This window comes from Heteronotia binoei, chromosome 10 (assembly GCF_032191835.1).
Source record: "Heteronotia binoei isolate CCM8104 ecotype False Entrance Well chromosome 10, APGP_CSIRO_Hbin_v1, whole genome shotgun sequence".
NCBI classification, from domain to species: Eukaryota; Metazoa; Chordata; class Lepidosauria; order Squamata; family Gekkonidae; genus Heteronotia; species Heteronotia binoei.
Genome location: NC_083232.1, coordinates 331,836 through 353,537, shown reverse-complemented (window position 1 = coordinate 353,537; position 21,702 = coordinate 331,836). Strand labels below are relative to the sequence as shown.

General features: G+C 57.2%; 1 protein-coding gene across 4 annotated transcripts in view; it reads left to right on the top strand.

Moving 5' to 3' along the window:
* Nucleotides 1-21,702, top strand: part of LOC132578050 (arf-GAP with GTPase, ANK repeat and PH domain-containing protein 3-like) — a 403,463-nt gene that overhangs the window by 357,797 nt on the left and 23,964 nt on the right. For 3 of the 4 annotated variants that reach the window (XM_060247877.1, XM_060247876.1, XM_060247879.1), the window contains 8 exons: nucleotides 666-751; nucleotides 4,061-4,202; nucleotides 5,342-5,476; nucleotides 6,046-6,173; nucleotides 7,117-7,272; nucleotides 11,510-11,602; nucleotides 16,184-16,288; nucleotides 18,357-18,522. In XM_060247877.1, coding sequence (XP_060103860.1) covers nucleotides 666-751; nucleotides 4,061-4,202; nucleotides 5,342-5,476; nucleotides 6,046-6,173; nucleotides 7,117-7,272; nucleotides 11,510-11,602; nucleotides 16,184-16,288; nucleotides 18,357-18,522 — 1,011 coding nt within the window. Of the gene's footprint in view, nucleotides 1-665; nucleotides 752-4,060; nucleotides 4,203-5,341; nucleotides 5,477-6,045; nucleotides 6,174-7,116; nucleotides 7,273-10,161; nucleotides 10,299-11,509; nucleotides 11,603-16,183; nucleotides 16,289-18,356; nucleotides 18,523-21,702 lie in introns of those variants that run through there. The other variant, XM_060247878.1, reaches the window with a different exon arrangement.

The window sequence follows — 21,702 nt, the reverse complement described above, 5'->3', positions numbered from 1 at the left end:
AAGGGCCAGTCTTGGACCAGGCCTTCCTAGTCTCCTCAGACAGGTGCCCTCGCAGAGAGTGCTGGGGGGACAGACAGCCGCTGGTCTTACCCAGGGGAATGTGTGTGTGGCTCTGCTCAGCTGTGGGAAGCTGTCACAGGGGGCCGCGGCAGGAGGGAGAGGCCTGCAGGCATGTGGGTCCAAGGCCCTCTGGGGTATTGCTGACGGTTAACGGAGTGGTGAAAAGCAGAGTCACTCTGTTGAGTGGGTGCAATGCGCAGATTCCACTTAGCCCCCAATGGTGGCTGAGCTGCCTTGTTTTCTGCCACCAGGAGTTTCCAAGCTGTCTTTGAGGGCAGGCCCATTGCAGTAGTCTAGCCTTGAGGGAGCCTTTGTGTGGATCCATGTGGCCAGATCCACCAAGTCTCGTAGGCTGAGAGTGGCCCAAGTGCACTGCCATGGCGCCTGTGGAGATTTGAACGTGGGTCTCCCAGCTACAAACAACACTCTTAACCACAACCTAACATGGTGGGTCACATTTAGATTGCCAACTGAGTTGGCTCCCCTATGGAGCAGTGGAGGTGCTGCCTGTTGTGGAGGGAGGACTCCCCCCCCCCCTCCCCGGCCTCCAGTGTCGTTGCTGCCAGTTCTCTGCCCTCCGCCTGACCTGGTGTCTTTCCCTGCAGGTGGCCGGTTCAAGAAGGAGATTGTTGTGGATGGGCAAAGTTACCTGCTGCTGATTCGTGATGAAGGGGGCCCCCCTGAACTGCAGGTAAGAGTCACGCCCTTCTCTGTACCCCTGAGGATGACCCGATGGAGTCAGTTTTGACCAGGGGCTTTTCCCAGTCTTGGCCGTCCAAGCAGGGACACCTCTGGAATTCTGACACCACATGGTGGTCTCAGCCACAAAAGGGCTGCTGCTGCTGCCCAAGCAACTTTTTTAAAATTCTGCACAGCCAACCTGCCCGTTCCTCTGGGCTTCCAAAAGGGAGGTTTTCCGCACGGCATTCAACAGCTCAAGGGGAGACAGCTGAGAAGCCAAAGGTCTGACAACATCACCCGACACCATTGCACCAACATTACGAGTGCCGTGGCCACCAAAGATTTGTAATCTATTGATTTGATTGTACATTACTGTTTTAATGCTTTATATCTTGTCGTTTTTATTGGTTATTAGCTGCCCTGAGCCCATAAAGGGGACGGTGGGATACAAATTTAATAAAATAAATATAATCTCCAGTGGCCAATCAGAAGCCTTTCTGGGCAAAAGCCACACCCACTTTTTAAAAACACTTGGCGAGTGCCAGGAAGTGTGCCAACAGGCCACATTATGCCAATGGGCAGCCTTCTGGGGACTCTTGGCTTGGAGGGCACGGTGAGAACTGGGAGTGTCCGGAGGCAGCAGACTGAAAAACTGCTCTGGAGGAGGAGGAGGAAGAGCCCTTCATCACAGTTCTCCTCTGGCATGCTCTGCTCAGGCCTAGAGATGGGGAAGGCCTATGTGGGGGCGGGAATGAAAATTTGGAGTGGACACTTTTTCTCCCTGAAGGACTCACTCCCCAACTTTTCTCATGGAAAAGTAGGAAATTTGGGGAGCACTGAAAAAAAAACCTGCTATGATCCTCCCCCAATTTTGAATGAGTAAGACATTTTATAAGACATGGTTTCCTCACTGCTGATGAAGGTTGGACGTGTGAGTCCCCTCCTTCTACCGGCCTGGGGGTCCCCTGAGAGGGGCCTAAGAAAGTCAAGAAAGGGCTTGAAGCCAGCCCTCGCTCCTCCAAGCAGCAGCAGGGGAGAGAAAGACAGAGACAGACTCACCCCACCCCCAGTGACTCCTGCTCCACACCCAGAAGATGGCAAAACAAGCAAGCAAACAAAAAACCTCCAGGAGCCCTGGCCAAACTGGCCTGGAGAAAAATTGCTGCCTGACCCCAAGGTGACGAACAGCATTTCCCTGGGTGTGCAAGAAAGGGCCATGGGAACTAAGCCTTCCTGCCCTCCCTCTCATGATTGGCCGAAGTTCCCAGAATCAGCATTGCTGCCATCCAGCCTCTGTTTAAAAACCTCTGAAGAAAGAGAGACCACCACCACCACCAGAGGAGGAAGCCTGTCCACTGCGGAACCTCTCTAACTGTCAGGAAGTTCTTCCTCAGGTTTAGCTGGAAACTCTTCTGATTTAATTTCAACCTGTTGGTTCTGGTCCAGTCTTCTGGGGCAACAGAAAACAATTCTGCATGATTGTCTCTATGACAGAAGAATAAGACTGCAGATTTATACCCCACCCTTCTCTCTGAATCAGAGACTCAGAGCAGCTTACAATCTCCTGTATCTTCTCCCCCTATGAGATGGGTGGGGCTGAGGGCGCTCTCACAGCAGCTGCCCTTTCAAGGACAGCTCTGCTAGAGCTATGGCTAACCCAAGGCAATTACAGCAGCTGCAAGTGGAGGAGTGGGGAATCAAACCCGGTTCTCCCAGATAAGAGTCCTCAACCACTACACCCAACTGGCTCTCTTCAAGTCCTTGAAGATGGTTATCATATCACCTCTCAGCTGCCTCCTCACCAGGCTAAACATCCCCAGCTCCTTCAACCTTTCCTCATAGGACTTGGTCTCCAGACCCCTCACCATTTTCATTGCCCTCCTCTGGACATGTTCCAGCTTAGAATCATGGAATCAGAGCTGGAGAGGATTTCCAGGGTCAGATAGCCTTCTCCAGCTTGTCTATGGCCTTCTTTAATTGTGGTGCCCCAAACTGAACACAATATTCTAGGTAGGTCTAACCATAGCAGAGTAAAGCAATACCATCACTTCACATGATCTGGACACTATACTTCTGTTAATACAGCCCCAGATTGCATTTGCCTTTCTAGCCACTGCATCACACTGCTTACTCTTGTTCAGTGTATGGTCCGCTAAGACCCCTAGATCCTTTTAGCACATACTACTACCAAGACAAGTCTCCTCCATCCTATAATTATGTATTGGATTTTTCCCATCTAAATGCAGAACTTTACATTTATCCCTGTTAAAATTCATGTTATTTGTTTTAGCCCAGTTTTCCAGCCTGTCAAGTTCATCCTGTATCCTGACTCTGTCTTTTACTGTATTTGCTACCCCACCCAATATAACACCATCTGCAAATTTAATAAATTAATTCAAATCATTTATATATTGAACAAAACAGGCCCCAGGGCAGATCCTTGAAGCATTCCGCTTGCCACTCCTCTCCAAGAGGATGAGGAACCATTCACAAGCACCCTTTGGGTGTAATCTGTCAACTAGTTACAGATCCATGTAACGGTAACAGGATCCAAACCACATTTTATCAAAAGCCTCACTGAAATCAACAATGTCTACAGCATTCCCCTTCTCCAGGCAGGTAGTAACTTTCTCAAAAACAGAAAAAAGTCTAGTCTGACATGACTTGTTCTTGAGAAACCCATGCTGGCTCTTAGTAAGCACAGGGATCTTTCTAAATGCTCAGGGACTGACTCTTGGATGATTTGTTCTAGAACTTTTTCAGGAATAGATGTCAACCTGGCAGGTCAGTAGCTACCCGGATCCTCCTTTTTCCCCATCTTAAAGATGGGAACAACATCTGCCCTCTTCCAATCTTCTAGCAATCCCCCCCCCCCATTTTCCAAGAGAAAAACAGGAAATTGAGGGGGGGCAGCTCTCCTATGGGTTGTGGGGTGCAAGGAATGACTGAAATGCTTTTTCAGAGAAGGTTTTACTTGTTCAGAATGTTTCCTTGGAAAAGTCTGAGGGAACCTCTCCCCTCTCATTTTTCTGATGGAAAATTTGAAGAGTTCTAATAAAAACCTCTTGTGGTTTTTTTTTCTTTTGGAAGGTGTGAAATACTTTCTTAAAGTTTAATTTTTAAAAGGTTTTACTCACCAGAAGAATATAATATGGAGGCTGTTCTGCAAGATGACTATTAGCATTTACTAATAGTAATTTGATAACGATTTGGGAGAGACCCCGGAGAGCCACGGCCAGAGAGAGTGAGATGTCCCTGCAGGGTCTGAGCCAGAGGTGGCTGCCTTCTCCTCCTTCTCCTTCTCTTCCTTCCCCCACAGTTTGCTGCTTGGGTCGATGCCGTGGTGTTTGTCTTCAGCCTAGAGGATGAGATCAGCTTCCAGACGGTCTACAACTATTACCTGCGCCTGTGCAGCTACCGCAACACGTCAGAAGTGCCCATGGTCTTGGTGGGCACACAAGGTGAGCGAGGCGGGGGTTGGCTGGCTGAGCTGACACAGACTAGGAATCCTTCGTTGCCCTGATATCAGAATGAGGCCGGGTGGGGAGAGAGCCATCCTCTCACCTGCCTCCAAGACCTCCTCCTCTCCTTGTCCCATCACACTTCCTCCTGCAGAAGGTGGCTTCCCTGACTGAATGACCCTCTCCCTGGGGAGGTGGCTTGGCTAGGCCTCCTCTGCCTGCCTGGCTTGTTGTCTGGGTGCAGGGAGCAGATGCAGTTGGGAAAGCAAGCCTCGGTGCCCTCAGACACAGGGACAATTTAACCTTTTCCCAACCTGTGCTGAGGAATGGTATGAAAAATCATCATGAAGAATTTCTAGAAAGAAAGAAAGAAAGAGAACAAGGCCAGCAATGCACCAACATGTGTAACTTTGCCATATAATAAATAAATAATAACCAGTATTCCCACTTGCTCTGGGGGAGGGAGGGATGCCTTCCAAGTGGGGGGAGAGCCCAGGTTAGGAGTGTGGGGGGGGGGGGCTGGGGAGGCTGAGAAGTGCTGGCTGGGATCCCCCTCCCCACTGGTGAGATGGAGGAGATGCCTCCTTCCGCTTGGGAGAGTAGGGGGAGTTTGCAGGAGAAGGCATTCATATCTTTTTCATTTGCCGCAGTTCCAGTGTGCCTTTTTCACAGAGACTTCAGGTAGATTACACAGTGTGGATTACCTAATAAAAAGAGAAAGTGTGTCTGTTTATAATGTTGTGCTTGTTTTTAAAATCCATGTTGCGGCACAAAAGACAGGGCCTGCCCCTTCCCTTTCCAAGCTGCCTGCCTGACTCTCCCTGGCAAGCAGAGCCCTCCTTTCTGTCTCTGGTTGGCCTTAACTGGTGGTGAAACTGCCAGTGCCCTTCAGCAGCCCTTCCCCTTCACAGCCCTTTGCAGTCCTGGCTCCTTGCCTAGGCAGCCCGGAGCCCTTTGCAGTCCTGGCTGTTTGTGGTTCTGGCTCTTTGCCTAGCTGGCCTGGAGCCCTTGACAGACCTGGCCTTAGGGGCAGGTGGTGCTGAAAGTGGGTGGGGCTGTACCCTGGCCTTTTGATGAAGCCAGTGAGTCTTGTGCCAGTCTCTCTCTCTCTCTCTCTCCCCACCAACCCCAACCTGCAGATGCCATCAGTGCTACAAATCCTCGGGTGATTGATGACTCCCGAGCCAGGAAGCTCTCCAACGACCTGAAGCGGTGCACCTACTATGAGACTTGTGCCACCTATGGGCTGAATGTGGAGCGGGTCTTCCAAGACGGTACTTGGGAGGGGCTAGACTGGGAAGGAGCAGTAAGGCTGGGGAGTGCAGTCCCCCCCCCCCCGTTGTTTCATGCCTCCAGTCCAGGCCACCCAGGTGTGGCCTGGAGGACCCCCGTCAAGAGCAGTGTCCCCTCTCCGCTGAGTGAGCGTGAGCTAGCTGACAGATTTTTAGCCTCCAGCTCACACATTTTGGTCTTTGCTCAGGAAGGAGGACCCCAGAGCACAATAATTTATGCAGTAGCTCACAACCTTAGTGACAGTAGCTCACAAGGCTCTGCAGCTTAGAGGGAACATTGGTCAAGAATCTGCCTCTGAATCTGTGCTCAAAGTCTCCCCCCCGCCCACGCGCAGCCAGTCGTGTCCTTTGCTGGCAGGGCTTTGCGGCAGGCTTGTGTGTGGCTCGCCCACCCAGAGGACTCCCAGGGAGGAGGTTGCCCCCACCCCATCCCAGTCGTCCGATCTTGAGCAGCAGGGTGTGCGGCCAATGGTGGGCTCCTGCTCAGGAGCAGGGAGGGACCTGCCCAGCAGCTGCTCTTGGTGGCTCAGTCCTCCCCCTCTCTCTTCCAGTGGCCCAGAAGGTGGTGGCCCTGCGCAAGAAGCAGCAGCTGTCCATCGGGCCCTGCAAGTCGCTGCCCAACTCCCCCAGCCACTCCTCCGTCTCAGCGGCCTCCATCCCCTCCGTGCACATCAACCAGGTAGGGCGCTGGTGGGAGGGCTGGGGCCGGCTCCCAAGATGCCCTCCTCCACTGATCACAGCACTCCTCGGCCTCTTCTGAGCGGAGCGCCAAGCCCCACTTGTCCACTCTGGTCCGTCTTGCCTGGCCTCTCCTTCCTGGGGAAAGGCAGCCGGGCTGGCCCCCGGTGGGCAGGAGGAAGGCCAGGCGGAGTCCCAAGAGCAGTGGAGCGAGGGTATGGGCCCAGGGCCCTGCTTCTGGCCCTGAGGAGTGGCTTTTCCAAGGGCCCCAAAGCCTCCTGCTCCTGTTCTTCCCTCCCCCATCAGGGCTCACAACCTGCTTCATCAACTCAGGGGAGGGGGGGACAGCTGCCTCCCCATTTCACAAGTTGGCTTCTTGTGTGGTTTGGCAAGGGAGTTCCAAAAGGCTCCTTCTGCTTTGTCCTTTGTCATTCTGGGCCTGTTTATGGTTGGAGGGGGCTGGAAATGAAGCATCCCCCCCACCCCACCCCGCCAGCGTGTGAAGCTGAAGGCAGGAAATAATTCCTGTTACAAAGGCCATCCTAAACTGAGTTTGCCCAGTCTGAGGCCCTGCAATGGCTGTGGGGGGGGGCGATGCCTCTTTCTAGTCCTCCCCTCTTGTGTCCTTCTTGGTACAGGCTCCCTTTCGTGCCCCCTGCTGTGTGGGGGAGTCCTTTTCTCACACCTCCGCAGCTGAGAGCAAGCACACATTGCCTGCAGGTGGAGGGAGGGTGGGCAGGCAAGATGGGGCTATGCATGTGGGAGTGCATGCATAGAATCAGAGCAATAATAGAGTTAATGTGGGTGGGCACAGTCCAGTGACTGAGGTGTCCAGGGGAGAACTTGTGAAGTGCTGATGACAGAGACAGGGATGCAGCCTGGGGGCTTCTGTGCTGCTGGAGGCCTCTTCCCACAGCCCCCCCCTCACAACTTCCTCTCCCCAGGCTGCCAACGGGAGTGGCGCCTTCAGCGACTATTCGTCCTCCGTGCCCTCCACCCCCAGCATCAGCCAGCGGGAGCTGCGGATTGAGACCATTGCTGCCTCCAACACCCCCACCCCCATTCGCAAGCAGTCCAAACGCCGCTCCAACATCTTTACGGTGAGTGAGGGGGCGGGGGGCCAAAGGGGGGCATTGGGGCAGCACAGAGCAGCCATGAGAAGGGGTGGGGGGGATTTGTTGCCCGGGCTGCCCCACCAGGGGTCCCAGCACAGCCAGGAGTCTGATGGGGAGGGGGGAGGGAAGGGGTTGCTCCCCCCACCATGGAGGAGAATTGCAAAAACAGCCGAGACAAAGGACTGAGCTGCAGGAGTGTCCTTGAGGAGGGAAGGGAGTGAAGCCGGAGGGCCAACCCCTCCCTCTGCCAAGGTGTGTGGCACCCCGTTTCCCGCTCTTGCCTGAGAGGGGATCCTGGGGGCGGGGGAGGAGGGTGCCTCACCTCTGAGCAGGGCCGTGTGGAGGGAGGATGCCCACCGTGCCTCCGGGTGTGTCTGTCTGTCTCTCTCTCTCTCTCTTTCTCACACACACGCACTTCCCCTCTTCTGTCCCGGCGCACCTCTGGTTTCCTCCTGGCAGCCTGCATGGCCATAAGAGCACCAAAGAGCACAGGAGAGGATGCCCTGCGGGTGGCTGTAGTGCTGGTTAGACCAGCGCCCCCTCCCTGCTCTTAGAAGGCTAGTGGGTCACTCTAGGCTCTTCAGTCGAACCTACCTCAAAGGGCTGTTGGGAGATGGCGTGGAGAAACCATGCATGTTGCTCTGAGTGACCTGATGAGGAGATGGGCTAAAAACCTAGTAAAAATTTAAAATTAAATACAGAGGAGATGTGGAATTCTGGGACTCCAAAGATGTACATTTAAAAAAATTGACATTTTGGGATGCACAGAAAGATCTGAACCCAAGACTGTGTTTGCTAGATGTTGAAAAGAGGGGGAAGGAGCTCACCTGGGATGGGAGATATTTGAGCGGGACCCCCCTCTTCCATGGCCTTCCTTCTCTGCCTCCTGATTCCAGCCCCCTCCCCTGCCTCATCTTTTAGAAGCTCCCATCTCCATTCCCCCCCCCCCCGCCAGGTTCCAGATGGGTAGCCCAGCTAGCCGGCTGCAGCCAGACCAAGCAGGAGTCTGGGGACAGCCCCTGGAAGACTGGCAGGGTTTGTCCCGGCATCCCTTCCCGGGAGTCAGTGTTGCTCCCTTCTCCAGATGCACAAAATGTTCAGCCGTGTCGCATCTCTCCCCCATCTGTGTGGCTGAACATCCCCCTTGTGCGTCTGAGTTGGAAGCGAATGCTCCCACTCAGGAAATTTTGTTAGACTCCACTGAATTCCTGTTTCATTCCACCTGGGGAAGATGTCTCCCAATAGCCACACTTGCTGTTCACTCAGAAACAATTTTTGAGGGAAGGAAGGAGAAGGTGCACCAGACGGACGGACGGAGCCACTCACCTAGGGCAGGGGGTGGACAGGTGTGGCCAGTTCCAGCCGCTCATGCCTTCCCTCTCTCCAGAGCTTCCGTCTGTGAAATTGGCCTGCCACTTCTTCTGGCTCAGGATCGTGTTCTCCGACTGGCATATTCTTTTCATATCCTTTCCACTGTTTCTCCTTGTGAAGACACCGCCAGGGACTGAAGGTGGCCCCTTGGGCACGCCAGGCAAGCAGAGAGAGGCTCTCCTTCTGAGCCACCTCCCCTCCCCCCCTTGGCTAAGGCAGCCTCAGAGGTTGGGGAGGGGGGCCACAAAGGTGTCCCGTGCAGGCGGTTGTGGAGGAGGCCCAAGGCCAAGGGAGGGGGCAAGACCTCCTGATGCTTCCCCAGGGATGCTTCCAAACGCTGCTCTTGACAAAGCCTCCCAGCGCCGACTGAGGCTCTCTGTGATGTCTCCCTCCCTGGTGCCTGAAAAGCCAAGGTCCAAGAAACTTGGCGGTCCCAAGAGGGGCTTGGCCTGGAACCATAGGGGGCTGAGAGGGGCCAGAGACGAGAGGTGGAGGGGCAGGGGGCATGTGTGCTGTGAGTGCCCCTAGGGGTACTGGGGCCCGGGGGTGGGTGGGCTGTGGTGCTCGTTCATTCCTTGGATGAGACCTGCAGCGCTCTGGACAGATGGTCAGAGCCCCTGTTCTCTTTGGCAAGTCCTTCCTTTGGTGCTTTGGCAAGTCCTTCACCCGGAAGCCGTTTTCTGTGGCTCACCTGCACACTTCTACCTGCTCGCTCGTCTGCACATGCGGCCCCTGCCCTCTTCCCTGGTCTTCACGTTCTCCCCACAGGCTGTTCCCCCTCCTGCTTGCCTAGGCACCCCACTGCACGCGCTCCCCCTCATCCCGCTTTGCTTCGGCTGGCTGTTGCTGGGGGGCTTGCGCCAGCTCTGCTCGCTTGCTCGGAATGGCTTGCGTGGGCCTTCCTCGTGCCCCAGGCGGTCCGGTGCGGGGGGGGGGGCTTGGTGCTCTTGCTCCCCCTTGTTCTCTGACATGCAGAGTGCCACCTCCCACTTTGGCTCTTCAGGGGGAGGCCGTGGGGGCCGCAGCAGCGCCTGAAGAAGACCGGAGAGGCCTAAAGGGCTTGTGGTGCAGAAAGGAGACCCTTGGCTGCTCTGGGAAAGAGAATGAGGCTGGGGGTGTCTCAGGAGCCCCAGCTGGGAGGTCAACCCCCCTTTGCCCCCGTTCCCCTGCATCATCCTGTCTTTCTGCACCATCCGTTCTTTCCCTTGTCCCCTGCCCACCCCGCCCTGCCAGGTCCTGCTGCTTCTGCTCCTTCCTCCCTTCCCAGCTGCTGCACCAGCGAGGGACAGAAGGCACAGGGAGTAGGTGTGCTTGCAGCCAGCAGATGGAGACAGACTCTTGCTTTCTGTTGGCTGCCCTGCCTGCCACGGCTGCTGCCTGCGTGTGGGTCTCCGCAGCCCCCATCTCTGTGGGTGTCTCTCTTCGCAGACAGACAGACAGACAGACACACATCCATATTCCAAGTTTAACCTGCCAAATTCTTTATTCTTTCAATATTTGCAGATATGTGCCACTGTTTCCAACTTTTCATCAACCAAAAGGCCTTTTCAACTCCTTCCAAATTAGAAGATCCAGGTGGTTCTTGCCTGCAGGCCTCTCAGTACCAATTCTCTCACTTTTCATTGCCTCTCCAGGGCCGGATCAGGGACAGGCACTGGGAGTGATCTCTCTGATTAGCAGCCTGCCCTCCCTGCCGCCACACGGGCCCCCCTCCCGGAAACACGCAGGAGCCTTTTACCCTTCCCCCCTCTGTAAAGTCTCTGAGAAAGAAAGAAAGAAAGAAAGAGAGAGAGAGAGAGAGCCTGCGCCTGCCCTGTAAGCCGGGACTTTGTTGGGCGTGCCGATTGTCCACGTGTGTGTCGGAGATGGCTCTCCTGGGACGGGAAGGGAAGACCGACCAAGTCGCCAGGAAGGGCCAGGAGACGAAGGGCCCAAGGGACGCTTTGCTGCTGTTAGCGCCCACCCACCTGCCAGCTAATTGCTCTCCAGCTCCCTCCTTCCTCCTGCATGGACTCCTCCTCCTCCTCTTCTTCTTTTTCTTCCTCTTCTTCTTCTTCCTCCTTGCTTCCTCCTCCTCCAAGCAGAGCAGATCTGTCTGGCTCATGGAGCCCTGAGTTCTTGTGGGCTCACCAGTTTGGCACCAGATGGGCACCTGCACAGCGTGTGGGTGCTTGCAGCCAGCTCGTGCAATGGACAAGCAGAAGGGCCTGTGGGACTGACGGACACTTGCCAAGAGCCACAGGCCGCCCCCTCCCGCCATCCTGGTGGCTCCGAATGTGTCTGTTGTGTTCTCTGCTGTGAATCCTGCAACCTGCTCCACTCTGTCTTCGTGGATGGCTTCTCAGCGGACTGTCGAGTTTCAACCTTATTTATTGAGTTGCTGCCACCGCCGATGATGATGATGATAATGATGATGATAAATTGGGGTTCTTGCTCTTTCTCCTCCTCTTCCCCCCCCCCACCCCAAGAATCGTGTTCTCAATGTAAAGTAGGTGTTTCTTGTTGATGCTCTTTTGTAAGGGGCCGGCCGTGGCCTGGTGAAATCCGCGACTTGTATGGTGCCCTTGTGTTCACCAAATAAACGGTTGCATTAGTTGGGCTGTTTCCTTCCTTTCTGGGCTGCGCCGCTGCTGTTGCTGCTGCTTCTGCTTCTACCCACTGCTGCTCAGTCCATCCCATCTTGCGCCTGTCTGTCACCACATCCTGTGGGCGGGGGGGGGGGGCGGTCAAGAACAAAGCATCTCCTTGGGGCAGGGCAGAGGAGGGACAGGAGAGTTCTCAGTGCCTGAGGGACGTGGCCCCGCCCTGCCCCAGAGCTCCTTCTAATGGCCGCTTGTCTCTTCTTTTCCAGTCTCGGAAAGGCACAGACCTGGAGCGGGAGAAGAAAGCCCTGGACTGTAAGGCGGACAGTATTGGCAGTGGGCGGGCCATCCCCATAAAGCAGGTTGGCATCAGGGGGCAGGTGGGGGTGGTTGGCCATGCCGGGGCTGGGAGGGGCACAAGGAGCATCTGTCTCAGCCCCATTGTGTTTCTCCATGCAAGTGCCACTGTCACCAGCTCTGTTTTCACTGGATGTGGGTGTGTGTGTGTGGTATGTGGGGTGGGCGTATGCTGTGCTTCTTGAGAGGGCCTGTGCTTCCCTCCAGGAGGCTGCTGAGCCCCACAGCAGCTGAGCAGAAAGGACATCTTGCCTCCTTGGGCCTGGCCTCGGGGAAGGGAGGGGGGACAGCAAGGCAGGCACCCGTGGAGCAGAGCCTTTGCTTGGCCTGCAGAAGGCCCCAGGCTCAATCCCACCGACTTCTGCCCGAGACCCTCACACAGCCCCTCTGCTGACTTTCAGGGGGCACAAGGCTGCCGGCGGCTGCTGTCTGAGAGGGGCCCTGGGGGTAGCAGCATCCCCTGGCGGCTGCTTCCTTCCCCTCCCTCTCTCTGGGAAGCTCTCTGCTGCTGAGGGGAGGATTAAGGGAAGTGGGGCGAACAGACCAAGCCTTTCTTGCTGGCAGAGAAGAGAAACTTCCCGGCCTCCTTGGCCTCTGTGTGTGAGTTCTCTCTCTCTCTCTCCCACTCCTACACTCACACACACATCCTGCCTCCATGTTGAGGGACAGGTTGTGCTTCCTTTCTCCATCTGGCTGCTTATCTGCTTCCAGTGGAAGCCTCATTTTCCAGCCAGGTAAAAGAGACCTGTGGTGTCCTGCCCCGTGGCGGCTGCTCCTGCTGCTGCTCTGTGGCCTCTTCCTCAGGAGAGCCCACGGCCGGGGGGCAGGCTCTGGGGCCTGGTTCCCGTGGGGAGAAGCAATGTGGGCCCAGAAGGGCGAACCCCAACAGAATCCTGGGCCCTCTTTAGACCCAAGAGCACTGATTCCTGCCTGGCTGGCTGGCTCCCTCCCTCCCTCCAGGAGCCCAGAAGAAGCCAGCGAGTGCCCACCACCTCCCAGAGCCCCGGCGGGAGGGGAGGGAAGGTGCTGCCCCCTGGGCCTCCTGTCCTGCCAGGGGCCCTGTGCTCAGCTGGTGAGTGGGTGGGATCCCTGGCCTGGGGACTGGCAGGGGAGGGCAAAGCTCTGCTCCTCCCCCGCACCAGTCGCCAGCCACAAAGACTGTCTTTGCCACCTCCTTTCAGCAGGGTCAGGAAGAAAATCTCCCCGCAGAAGCATTGGTGGTGGGAGGCGTTTTTCAGTGGGCCAAGGGAGAGTGAACCCCCCTCCCCCAAGCTGCAGTCTCCGTGGTTGCATTCAGGGAAGGGGAATGTCTCTGACTTCATGTGTGGGAAAGGGCTCTGCTGGGGGGAGGGAGGGGGGAGCCCTTTCTGGTGTAGTGGTGAAGTGTGCGGACTCTTATCTGGAAGCTCTGGCAGAGGTTGCTCTTGAAAGGGCAGCTGCTGGGAGAGCCCTCTCCAGCCCCACCCATCTCACAGGGTGTCTGTTGTGGGGGGAGAAGACAGGAGATTGTGAGCTGCTCTGAGATTCAGAGTGGAGGGCAGGATATCAATCCAATATCTTCTTCTTCTTGAAGGGGATCTTTGGGGAGCTTGATGCTTGGGACGGCCCCCCCCAGCTCTTGGTGCTTGCTGTTCCCATGCATGCTGGACCTTTGGTTTGCTTACCCCAGTGCTCGTAAAGAAGGATCTAAGCCCCCCCCCCCAACTGCCAGCTAAACTTGATTGGTCCCACCTCCACTCTCCCCCCATTCTCAGTCCCAGAGAGGGCCTTGGTTGGGGGGCAGAGCTGGACGGGGGCCCTGCCACTGCTATTCTGCAGCCCCCCCTGCAAGGAGCAGAGTCTCTCTCCCCGCCTTGCAGGCTGGCAGTGTGGCACAAGCCCAGGGGCCACTGCTGGCCAGAGATCCGGCCCCCTGCCATCCCAACGTGGGCCCTGCACTCTCGGGCAGCCGGGCTGGGTGGGTGGGTTCTCCTCCTCAGAGGGAGCCGGGATCATGCTGGGAGCTTAGATTACATTTAAATTGCCATTTGCATTTTCCAATCAATACGCGACTTTACAATTAAGTTTGGTGTTAAAATTCTTCGCGAAAAGTGAGTGGAAGGGAGATTTGTGGAGTAAACGAGTCCTGTGGGGGCCATCCCCGCTTCCCGCTTCATTACCTTGCATATTGCTGCTGTTGCTGCTGCTGCCGCTGCCACTGCCGAGGCCGCTCCTCCCGTGTGCTTGTGTGTGTGTGTGTGCGCGTGCTGCTGTTGCCTTTCTCTTCCAATCTCAGTCTTGCAGGCTGGCAGTTGGGGCGAAGGAGCTGGGGCAGGAAGGCCTGCCCCCCCAGCCCCGGCTGCTGCCTGGCACCAAGAGCCGGCGACCCAGCTGGGTCCGTGTGGCTTGGCCTCTTCCTCTCTCTGCTGAATCCTGGAAGCGAGGAGACACAGATCCTGGGTGCCTCCTGATCCCCAGTGCCAGGCCTCTCGACATGCAGGGGGGATTCCTCCCCCCCTCCTCCTCTGAGGGGCTGGTGTTTGGGCGTTGGGCTGAGCCCTGGAGGAGGAGGGCGCATGGCGTGGGGAGAGGAGGGAGGGAGGTTGCCAACTGACCAGAAGCAAAGCACACAGGCTGCTCCTCGGCCTTTAAAAGCAGCCAGATGGCAGAAAGCTGCAGGAACTTTTCCCAGCAGGAGGCTCGGCCGGCACCCCTACCAGTCAAGGTGCTGTTAAACAATGGGGGTGGGTTCATGGGGACCCTGACAGAAGAGGGCAGCTCATGTGGGGCTGCTGGGAACACCTCCTCCTTGGGATGCCTCTTGCAGGACAGGGCTCCTCCTGCCCCGCTGCGCCCAGGGACTGCTGCTGGGGTGTCCTCTCTCTGCGGGGAGGCTGCCAAGGCGGCTTCTGCCGGGAAGGGCCACCTGCTCTTTCAGTTCCTTGCCTGAACTCCAAGCGGCACAGAACAGGTTTGCTTAGAAATGGATCCCTGAACTGTGAACTGCTCCTTTTCGTGGCAAGAGTGCGTGTCATGCCTGCCTCTGAAGTGAGGGTGGTGTGAGAGGGCCCCAGAAACAGCTGCCGGACTCCTCTGCAGCAGGCCCCCAGTGAGTGGCACCCTTTCTGGCCTAGCAGCCCCTCCTCCTCCTCCAGAGAACTCCACTCCAGCCAAAGCTGCCTCTCACACAAATCCTTCCTTCCTTCCTTCCTTCCTTCCTTCCTTCCTTCCTTCCTTCCTTCCTTCCTTCCTTCCTTCCTTCCTTCCTTCCTTCCTTCCTCCCTCCCTCCCTCCCTCCCTTCCTTCCTTCCTTCCTTCCTCCCTTCCTTCCTTCCTTCCTTCCTTCCCTCCTTCCCTCCCTCCCTCCCTCCCTCCCTCCCTCCCTCCCTCCCTTCCTTCCTTCCTTCCTTCCTTCCTTCCTTCCTTCCTTCCTTCCTTCCTTCCTTCCTTCCTTCCTTCCTTCCTTCCTTCCTTCCTTCCTCCCTCCCTCCCTCCCTCCCTTCCTCCCTCCCTCCCTTCCTTCCTCCCTCCCTCCCTTCCTTCCTTCCTCCCTCCCTCCCTCCCTCCCTCCCTCCCTTCCTTCCTTCCTTCCTCCCTCCCTCCCTCCCTCCCTCCCTTCCTTCCTTCCTCCCTTCCTTCCTCCCTTCCTCCCTTCCTTCCTCCCTTCCTCCCTCCCTTCCTTCCTCCCTTCCTTCCTCCCTTCCTTCCTTCCTTCCTTCTTCCCTCCCTCCCTCCCTTCCTTCCTTCCTTCCTTCCTTCCTTCCTTCCTCCCTTCCTCCCTTCCTCCCTTCCTCCCTTCCTTCCTTCCTTCCTTCCTTCCTTCCTTCCTTCCTTCCTTCCTTCCTTCCTTCCTTCCTTCCTTCCTTCCTTCCTTCCTTCCTTCCTTCCTCCGTGTGTGTGTGTGGCTGTGGTTGTCCCAACTTGCCTGCCTTTCCTGGGCCTGGTTCCTGTTGCAGCCCACATTCCTGGGCCCAGTTTGGCTGGGGTGGCAGAAGTTCCGATTGGGAAAAGGGGCCAACTGTATACAGGGGCAAAATGGGGGGGGGAGTGGGGTGTTGAGTCAAAAATCAGGCTCCACCCCCCCTGCTATTCCCTTTGAGGGGACCCCTTACGGGTAGCCCTTTGCGCACATGCAGAACACTTCACAGCTGCTGGAGCCTTTTTTCCAGAGGGGAGGAAGATGGCACAGGGCCCCTCTCCCCTTGCATGCCCCTGTGGTGCCCCCTGTGGTCCCCTTCTGCCTTGTCCTCAGAGTGCCTCTGGTTGGGTGGGCCCTCGGCTGGGCCAAAGAGCCCTCCTTCTCTGTGGTGGTGGTGGTGGAGGGGGGCCGCTCTCCCTCCATCTGCCATGATTTGGCCCAGGGATGCCAAGTGGACGTGGAGGCTGAGGGGCATGTCTGAGCCAGGATCTTCTTGTAGGCCTTGGCACAGGTGCTGGGGGCGGGGTGTGTGGCAGTGTAGAGGGCTCCTTCTTCCTTGGGCCTGCACTGTTCCTCTGACAGAGAGGAGATTGCCAGAGTTGAAGCTCCCAAGGGCAACTCCTAGCCCCCAGGAGGCAACTGGGCAAGGGGTGGGATCGCTCTGACAGCCCTCCCATTTCTCCTGCAGGGGGTTCTCCTGAAACGCAGCGGCAAGTCTCTGAACAAGGAGTGGAAGAAGAAATACGTCACTCTGTGTGACAACGGAGTCCTGACATATCACCCCAGCCTGCACGTGAGTCCTCTGCAGAGCAGGATCGGGGCCAGGGCTGGTCGGAAGGTGGGAAGCCCTGCCGCTGTGTGGAGGGGGAGGGGGGGTCTGCTGCAGCTCCTCAGCGTGTTGTTGGTGCGTGGCTGTGGCCCATCCATCTCTGTCGCCTCCCTGCTGGGGCGCTAATGGCTTCCTCTTCTCCTTCTTCTGCCGCAGAGACTAAGAGCCGTGGGCATGGGGCACTTGTGGCTCCTCTGCCCCACACTCTGCCCTAGGACACCCCTGGACCCCTGTCTCTCTCACATCCCCAGCCAGGCCTCCTCGTGCCTCAGTTCTGCCTTCAAATCATGCTGGCAGGTGTCTTAGTCCTTCTCCCCCACCCCAGGCTGACGTCTGCAGTTGACGGGGGGCTGAGTGGCAGAGCAGCTCCTTGGCATGCCGGAGGTCCTGCTACAAGGATCAGGTGGGGGGTGGGGAAGGCTGGTCTCAGAGCCGCTGCCAGTTTGAGGAGACAGGGCTGGCCATGATGGACCCCAAAGGGGGGGGGCTGAGTCAGCAGAAGGCGTCTTCAGGTGCTCATCTTCATCTCCAGAGTGCCTGGCCTGGGAGCCTTGGCCCAGCACAGCACTAGGCCTCAGAACAGGGAGGAGGCGGGGAGGAGGGAGTGCTTCCGGAGCACCTCCCACCACTTTCGGGGGGGGGGGGGATCCTCTCCCAGGTTTCCCTCCCCTGTTCTCTTCCCACCTTTCCCAAAGGTTCCAGATTAGACAGAAGCAACATGCTGCACTTTTTGTTGTGAGATGTGTCTATGGAGGGGGGGGGTGTCTACCATGTTTTTGGGGGCTTTTCCCAAATGTTGGGTGGATGCTGCAGTGGCAGCCACCAACACTGCTCCAGCCCCCCCCCCGCCCTTCCTCCAAACTTGCCTGGGCCCCTGGCTTCTCAGAGTGGGTCCTGAGGGGAGCCCCCCAGGGCCTGTCCTGTGCCTCCTCTCTCCCCCTGCCCCCCATGCCCTGCCTAGTGGCACCCAGGAGCATGGGCTACGGCTGGCTCCTCCCCCCTCCCTCCCTCCCTCCGCTGGGCTCCGCAGAGGCAGTGGGAAGGCCCCTCCCATTCTGCAGCCATTGAAGCCATTCACACAATCACCTTCTGTTAATTCTATCTGCAACATCAATTAAATTGTTTGTAGAAGCTAATTGAATGTGGCTTAATCACACATCTTAATAGCTTTCCACGCTTTGAACTCGTGTTAATTCCAGTAATAAAATGAAATGAGAGAACTGCTGGGTAATTAGTGAGGAGGCTTGGGAAGAAATTGCAGTTTATGGCAGGCAATAACTGCAGCACGCTGGTGACCGACCGACCGACCGGGCTCTCCGGCAGGCAGGCAGGCAGGCGGGCCGGCTTGCACCCAGCCGCAGTTCTGCTGAGCGAGGGGAAATTCTCTGCTGGGCTGGCCACTGGCACCCTCTGGAGCTGGGCGGGGAGAGCCCCTCCCCCCTTCGGCTTGCTGTAGCTGGGCCTGAGGGCAGGGCTAGTGCCCCAGCTGCCAGTTCCCTGGGTGGGGCTGCTCCTTGCCTTGCTTGGCAGGGGCTGCCAGTGCTCTTCTGTGGCCTCCTTGTGAACTGGAGCAGACCCATGCGTGCCTTCCCCTGGGATGCAGCTCCTGCCTCCTCCTTGCTCCCTGCGGTGGGGCAGCCACACACTTCCCATGGCCTGCCACTGCTGCCTCTGACCCCAGGAGTCGTCAAAGAGAGGAAGGTGGCAGCCCTTCAGCATGGCAAGAGAGAGAGAGGCAGGGAGGAGGAGTGCCAACGTCTTGGGTGGGGGATTTCTTGGGGCCATTCTCTGGGCTTTAGCCCCTCTCCTGTTGCAGGTGGCCCGACCTGTTCTCCCAGCCGCCCGCCCCCCCCGGTCGTATTCCCAGGGCCTCTGTATTTGTGGAGCAGCCCCTCCCCAACAGCAGCCTGAATCTGGAAAGAGGCTGCCCCACAGTCTCCTGGAGAGGGCAAGGAAGAGCTGGGTCTGGGTCCAGCGGCAGAGGGGAGGGGGCTGCCCTGGCTGAGGTGGGTCTGTCTTCTGCCCTTCCCAGGACTACATGCAGAATGTGCACGGGAAGGAAATTGACCTCCTGAGGACCACAGTGAAGGTGCCGGGCAAGAGGCTTCCTCGGGCCACCACCGCTGCCCCCAGCGCCAGCCCCAAAGCCAACGGCCTGGCCAAGGAGCGGAGCAGCATGCCATTTCCGGGTGGCTCCAGTAAGGGCTCTTTTTTTCGGGGGGAGGGAGGGGGGCTCTATTGAGCAGCTGCCCACCCTGTCTTGCCTCTGCTGCATCTCCCCAAAGGCCCTCCCTGCCGGCAGCCAGTCTGCTCCCCACAGCGCCCTGGCTGGAGCTGCTCCTGGGGCCGCTGTGCCCCGTCCTCCGCTGCCTCGTCTCACTTGGAGCCAGCCCTCGCCTCCTCTAATGGGATGGGAGAGGAGAGGAAGGGGAGAAGATGAGCAATGCGCTGGCTCTATTAACGGTTCTCAGTGTCTAATTAAATGCAAATAACTAGCATTAAAGCCCCATTAGAGCGGAGCATCCAAGCCCTCCAAAGTTGGGAAGTTTGCAGAGCGGGGGTTTTGCCTCTCACACAGATGGAGCTGAGGCCTGCAGGTGGGCGCGGGTGGGAGATTCCCAGGGAAGACGCTGGGCCAGGCCTTTGTTTATCCTGCTGCTGGGCACCTGGGAAGAGGGTGTCTCTTTTTTGCCATGTGGGGCTTCTTCTGCTATGGCCAATCCTGGGCTCTGGGCCTGTGTCTGAATGGAGGGCAATTCCTCGGCCTTGGAGTGGGGGGCCTTCCAGCAAAGACTCCTCCTCCTCTCCCCATCTTTCTCATGCCGTGCTCTTCCTTGCTTCCCCCCTCTTAAGGACCCGTACAGCAACCTCCAGGCCCCCGCCCCGCCCTGGGCTGTAGGTTCACCAGGTGCTGCGCAGACCAGCTCCAAGGGACTGGCAGTGGGCGGAGCCTTGCCAGAGTAGCTGAAGCTTCAGAGCTTCTGGGAGAGCGTGTGGAAGAGATGGGACTGTGTTGGTGCCTGGAGATGGGGGCAAGGTTGCCTGGAAGTCCCTGCCGAGGTCGTTAGGGCCCCAGTGGGGGACGCGAGCTCCTCTGGGAGCTGCTGTGTGTGCAGGAGTGGCAGCCTGGTCTGGCTGGCTTGATTATCCCCCCCACACCCCTCCTCGGGTGCTTGTTGTTGCCAGGCACTCTGCCCTCCCCCCTGGCCGTGTGCGTGCCCCTCCCCACGCCACAGGGGCAGAGAGTGCCATTGGCTCCCCCCAGCCCGGTTGCCTTGCCTGCTGTGATCATGTCACGTCGGGCTTCGTCGATGTTAACATCTCATTATCTTTGTTACTGTAATTACATTATCCGCAGCTTTATGCAGAATTATTCTCCAAGGACTAATTGATGGATCCATGTTTAATTCATTAATCATTAGCATCAAATTCGACAATTACAGTGCACACTGATTGTGGAATTTCAAATGTAATGAGGGAAGAATTAACAAAGAAAAGGGAGCGCTCTTTCACTGGGGCTCTGCTGCTCACGACAGGGGTGATGACATTGAGGCAGACGCAAGGCTGGTGCCGGGGAAGGGGGCCCGGCCGTGGGGCAGCCCTCACCTTTGCGTCTTCCGAGGGGCAGGAATGTACACGGCCCCTCTCAAGCTGCTCCAGGGGCCTACTCTGACCACAGCTGCCAGTCTCTGACCTGTAAGGCTGAAGAGAAGGTGAGGGGCTCTCTCCACCCCAGTTGCCAATCCAGCAAGGCTAGCTTTCCCCCCTGCCTGGCAGTGCCTCTGGCTGGACGTCAGATCTGTCCTTTAGTGTAGCCACAGACCCAGCACCCACCTCTGCACAAAGGCCTTAGAAAAGCCCGTAGCCGAAGCTAGAGCAGCTTTTGGCCCTGCTCCGACTTGGGCAAATCTCCAAGTGCCATCCAGAACTGTGGCTCAGCGGAAGAGCATTTGCCTGGTGTGCAGAAGGCCCCAGGTTAACCCAAGGTCCCCTTCCCTGCCAGAGAGGCCCTGGCCACACCCGGGTAAAATACCTGCAGACAGAGAAGCTGCAGCCGTGATCCACTGTTGTTCTGCTGCTGCAGCTGGCGCCCATTTTCTGCCTGGAGACTGATGGGAGGGGAAATTAAAGGCCTGCTTATTAGTCTTTGCAATGAGTTAAACGTTTGGAGATCAAACCATGGAGGGGCCTGTGCCTCAGCTCCATGCTGGATGCGGTGTGTCCTCTACTGCTTACGTGGGCAGGAACGGAGGCGGAAGCTTAGAAAAGTACCTCTATTGCTTTCCCCAGCCTTCATGTTGGCATTAAGCTTGCATGCTGTGAAAAGGCCTGGATCCCAACAACTCTCTTCCTGTAGGAAGCCTCAGCTACTCATAACATGAGTCGAAAGGCTGGTGCCTCTTTGATGGATGGACACTGTTCTGAGTGTGGCAGAGAGCAGCCCCTTGAAAATGACTCTGGAATGTCACAGGCAGCCAATGCAGTGTTTCCAGCGCAGGTTGAATGTGCACCTGTACAGGCAGCTCCCATTACAACCTATCTGCAGCTTCCGGATTTGAGACAAGGGCAGCCCCATGTAGAGGGCACTATAGCAGTCTATTCTCTTGACCGTACCTTAGATCACTGTTGCCAGGTTGCCACATTCCAGTAAGGGGACTGACTGCCTTAGCAGTCTGAGAGGACAAAAGGCTGTCCTGACTGTGGCTGCCACCTGGGCCTCCATTGTCAATTTTTTTGTAATCTTCTCCAGAAACCTCCGTTGGTCCAAAATGCAGCAGCCAAGGTATTATTGGGGGACAATGCCAGGGTGGACTGGGAAGGCAAACAGGCCTGCAGAAATGGCCCTGCCCCCTTCCTGCCCTTGCCCCAAAGGGAGAGAGGCTGGCCACTGGTGAGCACCAGCGCAGGGGCAGCTGGAGAGAGGAGAGGAATGCCTGGCACAAGAGTGGCCCAGCCTCAGGAGGTGGTGGGCTCTCCTTCCGTGGAGGTTTTTAACCAGAGGCTAGATGGCCATCTGACAGCAATGAAAATCCTGTGAATTTAGGGGGAGGTGTTTGTGAGTTTCCTGCTTTGTGCAGGGGGCTGGAATAGATGACCCCGGAGGTCCCTTCCAATTCTATGGTTCTCTGATCAGCCCACTGGCCCCCTGCTCCCCCATGGTCTTATCAGCCAGCCCATCCCTGAAGGATGGCATCTCTTTCCAGGCACAAGACTGAGAGCTGGTTTTGACCTCTCTTGGTGGGGGAGAGGCATCTGCAGAAGTGTCTTCTCCTGTCCTGCCTGCCTGCCCACCCACCCTGCCCCTTCAAGGCACTGGAGGGCCTCCCTGAGCCCAGAGAGGGGCGAGGCAGGGAAGCCTAGAGGTGGGAGGCTCCATC